Here is a 7,369-nt window from a genome sequence, read left to right on the forward strand (position 1 = left end):
CCGTAACCAAGGATGTCTGATTGTCAAGTTGCAACATGTACCTGTGACCATTCTAAATGCATAATTTATACACAAAACCTGAAGACAATCAAAATGTCCAGTGGAAGCATCACAAACAAAACAAACAACAAAACTAAAAACCTTCTATCTCCAAGCCCAAGATTTGTCTTTCCTTTTCACATGGCTAAATTTTATTTTAGTTTCAATCGATTAGATATAAAAAGCAATTATTAGAAGCACCAAATTGAGCCTTTTAGACCTACCATAAAGATATAATCTGGAAAGAAAAAAAAAGAACATCTGACTGCTTCTGTTTATTTTGAAACCAAGTTTTCGGTCCCAGCTCCAATGCATGCTTCCAGAGAGTGGAGTATATCATGTTATTTAATCATTTACATTTTTTTCAAATCCTCATTAGAATAGTACTGCAATGCCCTGGCACATACCATTTGTTCACCATGCATCAGGGACACTGTGGAACTTATATTCTATAATGGAAGGTTCATTCACTTGATACTCAACAGTTATTGAACAGGTAATGTGTGCCAGGCATCATGCTGGACATACTCAAAAAATGGTTTCAAACTGTCATCACCTTATTTAAAACCATACCAGCCTCCTGTCTCCACTACTGGCACTCCCAAGCCTACATATACTATTATATTTTTTTCCTGTTTTTCTACTATTTCCTTTTAACATTTTAGTTTTTACATTTATTATTTACTTTCTGTCTCTCTATGCTAGAACGTAAGGCCAAGGAGGGAAGGGATTTGGGGCTTTTTTATTACTAACATATCCCTAGCATTCATCACAATGTTTGCCTAATCAATATGTATTACCTGAAGGAATAGGTGAGCAATTTATAGTTTAATGGAGAAGCTAGATCACTCATATTTTGTACATACTGTGTTCAAATGCTGAATCTTAGCCTTGGAACAAAAAAATATACCTACATACTTGTAAAAATATAAAATAAGTACATGTTCATGATGCAGGGCTTGTTTCCATTACAGAAGTCCCACAAAGAAGAAATGGTTTGGGCAGTGTTATTTCTAATGGCTGTTAAACTCATGAGACACCATCTCATAAAGAATTAGTTTCCATTCCATAATTAACTGTACTTTTCTGCTTAAAATAAACACCACAAAGGATTTTGGTAGACAGCTATTTATTAGAGCCAAGTGTTATTGAAGCAATTAAAACACTGCAACGTTACTATCTCAAAAACAATAAAGACACATTGCCTCTATGGTGATAATGATTTAATGGAACTCTTTGCCTAAAATATAATGATTTTACTATGGCTTAGAAAAAAATGAATGTTTTTGAGGAAATTGTCACGAATTTGTCTCTTCCATTTACAAACCTCTTTAGAAATGGAAACGAATCTGATTTATTTCAAAAATGTTCTATTATGTTTAATTCCACTTAAATGGCTCGAGTCCCCAGAACTGGGCTTGAAAAGTGTGCTTTCTAACAAGGCAGTATTTTGTAAAGCCAACCACTCGAGGTAGGCAGAAAGCACACGTTGTTTTCCTCCCCTCCTTTGCTAAGAGTCCAAAGGGCACAGAGGCCCCTCCAGGGTACTCACTCAAGGTTTTGCAGATGTCACTGACAGCTTTAAAAACCACGGCGGAGAAGCTGACTCGCAGTCTCACCGTCTTCACATTTGGTAGGCGCAGGCGAAGCATTTTATGCTGAGGGGTGAAGAGCAGCTTTGCATCTGCTTGGACTCCACATTTGTCCAGAGTCCAGTGCGTTTTCAGAAGCCAGCAATGCTTTTGTTCCCACCAAAGGGCAAAGTCTGACCAGTCTTGGGCGATGTCTGCAAAAAACGAATAAAACAATGAGGTGCAAAGAGAGGGAGCGCTCCAGGGAATTCCACTGTGTGCAAAAACTGAAACAAACATGGGCTCTTCAGTGCTCCTCCTTTACAACCCAAGGTGCAACAATTCTTGGCTTCTCTTCAAAGTATCTAAGGTGGGGCAGGTGGAAAACAAACTGGACCTTACCATTGCTGGTATTTAAATATTATGGAAGGGACAAAAACAAACACATTTTGTTTATGATAAAATGCTAAAGTTCTTATTTCTCTATTAGAAATGTATCCTTACACCACTGGATCGAACGGGAATATCACTAGCTCCCGATCCGAGTTCACACAGTAGTACTATAAAGCTGACTGTTCACTCTTTGCGGTAACCTCCAACTCTCCTATCAGTGCCGGCATATTCCAAGTTTCCCAAGTGTCTACATTGAAATCAGAGCTGAATATTTTCTTCATCAACATGAAACTTCCTTCTCCTTCAGTGTTGGCACCAAAGTTGAATCTTTTCCTTTTGTTAATGTGGGAGTCAATAGTCAATCTTATATCTTGCTAAATTAAGAGCTACCAGAATTTTATTTACTTTTTAAAAAAAGATTGTTTCTCTCTTTCGCTCTCTTTTTAAGTTGGAAAACCTTTCTCACAATGCTGTTAGTAGAAAGAGAAACACTGTAACTATTTTGGAAAGTCAATTAATTCAGCAATTCCTCTCAGAGTTATATATACTCACTATATATACTCACTAAAAGTCATGTACTGTAGCAGCCTTATCTTTAATAGCCCCCAAACAGAAATAACTCAAATGTTTATCAACAGGTAAATGGATAAACTGTGGCATAATCATACAATGGAATATTACACAGCAAGGAGGAGAAATGAATCAAAACTGTATGCAACAATACGGATAAATGTCACAGACATAATGTTGAGTGAAAGAAAGCAGATAAGAGTCTATCCTGTATAATTCCACTTTCACGTAGTTCCAAAACAAGTAAAATTATTCCTGTGGTGTTAAATTTAGGACAGTGGTTACCCTTGGTAGGGCAGTGACCTGGAGGCGTCAGGTGTGGGACTTGGGTTGGGGAACAAGTAATGTTCTATTTCTTGAACCACCTGGGTGGCGGTTACATGACTTCAAATGTTCACTGAATTGTACAGTTATGATAAGTGTACTTTTCTGTATCTATATTATACTTCAATTAAGACCTGCTTAAAAAAAGCTTTATCTAGTGTAAATGAAAAGTCAATATCCGTGGTCTTAGAAGATAAAAATAAATACAAAAAAATAGAACATTATTAAATTCTAGGTTGATCATGTTGACTCCTGATGTGAAGACTCTGACCCTAAAGACTTCTCTTTGTTTAAACAGGGAGAGTAGCAAATGGTGGGTAAGTGACAAAAGACACATCAACACCAAGCTGACTTTATCACCGAGCAATCAAATATTAACAGAGAATTGACAAAGTAGTCTAAAATGACCCTAGATGTCACCAGTAGAATGGGCCCCATCCCTGTGGAAATACAGTATTATACCTACTGAGGAGCTTTTGCTTGTCACGACAGACTCAAATTTTTACAAAGGTGGTCAGGTTCAGTTTGAGGCTCCTGCAGACCCCCCTGTTTCTCTCTGACCTGTGGGGAGGGGGCTTACTCTCTGGCCCCATTACAAGATGGATGATCAGAAAAACTTAGATGATCAGACAACCTAGATCAGCCATTGAGTGGTGATGAAACAGGTTTTCAAATACAGAGAAACCACAAAGAAACAGTAACTTACTGATCTGTTCTACTAACTTGAGCATCACTCCTCCAATATGCAGGTCTCCAGACACCCTCAGAGTGATGTCTTTCTGCTCCTCTTCATTTGGATGGTCAACTCGGACAACGAGCTCCCAAGAAGCAGATGCAAAGTCACTGGATGAGAGCATTGTGGCAAATGAAGGTGTCTGCTGCATAAAGAGGCAGACATAGATCAGAACACAAGAAGGAATCTGGAGCTTGCCAGCAGACCCTGCAGAACAAAACCTTTTTTTTTTTTAAATACTAGCCTCCTCTTGAAAAAAAATCTGCAGGGCTCCCAGTGTCCCAGATATTAAATTCAGCATCTTAATTCTAGAGACAAAAAATCTCAAGCTTTCAAAATTTATGTACTTTATCTTTTCACTCCCCCAAGACTACTTGGTTTTTTATTTTCTTTGCCAGCCCAGTGCATCAATTTTCATTTTCCCTCTCTACTGATTTTCTTGACCGCGTCTGAACTATTGTAGCAATAGGCAACAAATAACAGCAATCCTTCATATCTCTTTAAAAAAAACAACTTTATTGAAGCATAATTTGCATAAATAAAACACAGACTTTAAGTGTCCCTTTGGATACATTTTGTTGTATGCAAATTATACTTAGATAAAGTTGATTTTAAAAAAGGATGTCATTAAAATCTCTATCTGTAATATATATACATATGTATTATTATATTCCTTCTATAAATATTAATGACATCTTCTGGTATGAAAAAAAAGTTATAACAAAATAATTTCTATTTTAGTTATATAATATGAAGTCTTATGTTAAATGCATAAGATAAGCTCATTCATAATTATTGTCATGTTACCATTTTATATCCTATAAAAGTTGATAAGTAAGAGCATCGATTAAGTTTTGGGACCCATCTTTGGCAAAAGATTTAAAACAGGAGTGTCAGATACACAAAGCTCAGTTTTCAAACTACAGATAAGAGTTTTCCCCGCCTTGGAGGGACTAAACTAGAATGAAAGAAGCTAAGCAGTATCAAATTGGAAATGTTTCAGCAGGTAATAGGAACGCTAGAATCCAAAACTGGAACTTAAAATGTCAGCTCTCTTATCTTTAAACAGAAGACAAATGATACTACCCTATCTTAACTATTTTAAGATTTAAAAGTAAAAATCAGTCATTTAAGTGATAACAAATCTTTTTCACTTTAGTAGGTAAAGACAGTTTATGAGAAATCCACGTTTTCATAAAGCCTACTTTTACGAAACATCAGTGCACTCAAATTCCTAAGAAAAGGCTGACCTGGCAAAGTGCACACGAGTCCCCCACGGATCTTATTATCACGCAGGTCCTAGTCAGCGGATCCAGGTGGAGGTGGACACCCTGCGTTCATAACAGGCTCCTGGTGATGCTGGTCTGTAGCTCACACTTCTGAGTGAAAAATTAGCTCCAGGGCTCAGTTCCTCCCTTTCACCCATCCAAATCAAGATTAAGCCAGTGACAATGGCGACATCTGAGGAACACTATTTCTAATAATAAGCAATAATTAAACCACCAGTGTCATACCAGTTTTGTGTTCATCTGAAACTGTTTACATGTATAAGTAAGCTTCAGAGAATCTTAAAATACATGAAATAGATAAACACTGCACATCTGAACAGGCATAGGACAGACTTTGTTTGAATCAATTCAAAAGTTCAGAAGTAGCTCTTGATATTTTTATGACCAGAAAGACCTCAGTGATGTAATGCTTGTACCTTGCGATGCACACAGGTGCACCTAGAGACCTCGTGTATGGGCAGTGCCAAGCAATGATGACCCTGGGCCTAACTACTCGCCTCGCTGTCCTCACCAGCCTCAGCAATCATTTATTATGAAACTACCGTGTGATGTACTCCGTGTTAACTGCTGTCCTTGTGTTATCTCCATCCTTTCAGCAATCGCATTTAGAAATGAGGAAATGCAGGCTCAGAGAGGCTAGGTAAATTGTCTGAAGTCACACAGCAAGTTAGATAGTGGAGCCCAGATGGAAATCCAGGTCTTTCTAACTCCAAACTCTTAACCCCCACACTGGGACACATCATTAATAATGTTGTAATGCCAATATAAAGTAAAACTCTTAAAACCACATGAGCTAGACTCTCAGTACCTTTCCTAAGCATTTCTACTAACATAATCCTTCCCAGTGAGGATACAATAAAGATATGACCTTCACAGACAAACTCATAACATGGCATTGAACTGTTTGACCTTAAGATCTTAACAATATCTAAAATGCTACGATTTGTGATTTAAAATGTTTTGTACACAAAGAAAATAATCTGTCTTTTAAGGTGAGTCCTTAGCGCTTATTTCAGGAGCAATCCGGTATAAGGTCCTTTCTTAACATGGGCAATCAAAACACTTCTCATCTAGGCAACAGATGGTGGTGATTCCCTTATAACTAAATCCAGGTTAAAATTAGACAATCTGGTTTCCCCACATTCCTCTCCTATCTTTTTGTGCCTTCATTTTTGAGTGAACCTCTCATCTGCCGCAAGTTGTTACTTGCTGAGCAGAGCAGCAAACTTCAGCCGGGAAAGCGCATCTCAGAGACCAACAAGAAGCAAAGGGCACCGGCAGACCTGCCTTCCCTGGGTGAAGCCCAGCTGCCCACTTTCTCCTATCCTTTATGAATACGCAAGAATTAAAGCCAGAGAAACAGACGGCGAGACAGAGACACTCATGGTGAGCAAGACGAGAGGAAGGCAGGCAGAAAAGAAGGAAGGAAGGAAGGAAGGGAGGGAGGGAGGGAGGGAAAATAGTTGCAGATACTTTTTCTGGATGAGAGTGTGTCCAAAGGCCTGCCTTTTGCCGGCTCTACGAGGTCCAGGGGCCCCGGGAAGTATGGTGGCTGAGTGGAAACCTGTCCCTTAGCTCCACGAAGACAGCACCCGTAGCTGGACAGTTTATTTTGCGCGGCGAGACGCGCAGGGCCAGAGAAGGTGGTGGCACGCCGAAGACATTATTTTTAATTCAACAGCCATTGAAGTGCAAGAGGCTACAGAAAGGAAGGGGGCAGGGGTCTCTGGAATCATTGGTGCCCACCACAGCCTCCCTTCCCCGCCGGTCTGCCACCCCCGTAGCCCTATCCCCGAGCACCCACCTCCTTTCCCGGAGCCTGCGGCGTGCAGCCAAGCAGACCCGCACCGGGAGGGCTGCGCCCCTAAAGACCAAGGCAGAGGCCACCCAGGCTGAGTCTGGGCAGAGCAGGGGCTCTCACAGTGGCGGCAGCTGCTCCGCTGGGCTGCGGCGGGAGAGGGCTGCTGGCAGACGCCGGGGCGAGGGAGCCCAGGTATCTCCCGCCCAGGCGCGGCACCCGCCCCCAACGCCACGCGGTGAGCGGTGTGCGGCGTCCCCGCCCTGCGTGGCCCCCAGAGGCACCGCCAAGGCCAGCGCGGCACGGCAGGCGAGGGCACGCCCAGCTCCAGGCCTGCTGGGTCTCGCTCCCGAGAGAGCAGACGCGCTCCGCAGCCTTTTTAAGGGCAAAGGATGGTCGACGGGCTGCTACGTGGCTGGAGGGCTGGGGGAACCTGGGACGCACGCTCACCTCCAGCGCCCTTCTTGCGATCTCTCATCTCGCCCCTATCCCACACTCCTTAGACCTTTTCCAGTTGTCCCGGTTCCCTGAGGCCCGCAGGAGACGAGCCCAAGTGATTAAAGTGTTGCTACTTCCCCTGCCCTCCAGGTACACCCATCACTTACACTCCCGAGTGCGTCCAGGCCCGGAGATTCCCGGCTCCAGGCTAAAA

The 7,369-nt window shown here is 41.7% G+C and overlaps 1 protein-coding gene across 1 annotated transcript in view; it reads right to left on the reverse strand.

Moving 5' to 3' along the window:
• The window catches only part of FERMT1 (fermitin family member 1), a 34,035-nt gene extending 27,259 nt beyond the window's left edge, over positions 1–6,776 (reverse strand). The window contains exons 1-3 of the mRNA XM_011370090.2: positions 6,724–6,776; positions 3,604–3,775; positions 1,592–1,825 (exon numbers count right to left, since the gene is read on the reverse strand). Of these exons, the coding sequence (XP_011368392.1) occupies positions 1,592–1,825; positions 3,604–3,754 (385 nt within the window). The 5' untranslated portion in view covers positions 3,755–3,775; positions 6,724–6,776. The remainder of the gene's footprint in view (positions 1–1,591; positions 1,826–3,603; positions 3,776–6,723) is intronic.
• Between the last annotated feature and the right edge of the window lie 593 nt (positions 6,777–7,369).

This window comes from Pteropus vampyrus, unplaced genomic scaffold (assembly GCF_000151845.1).
Source record: "Pteropus vampyrus isolate Shadow unplaced genomic scaffold, Pvam_2.0 Scaffold7, whole genome shotgun sequence".
In the NCBI taxonomy this organism is placed as follows: Eukaryota; Metazoa; Chordata; class Mammalia; order Chiroptera; family Pteropodidae; genus Pteropus; species Pteropus vampyrus.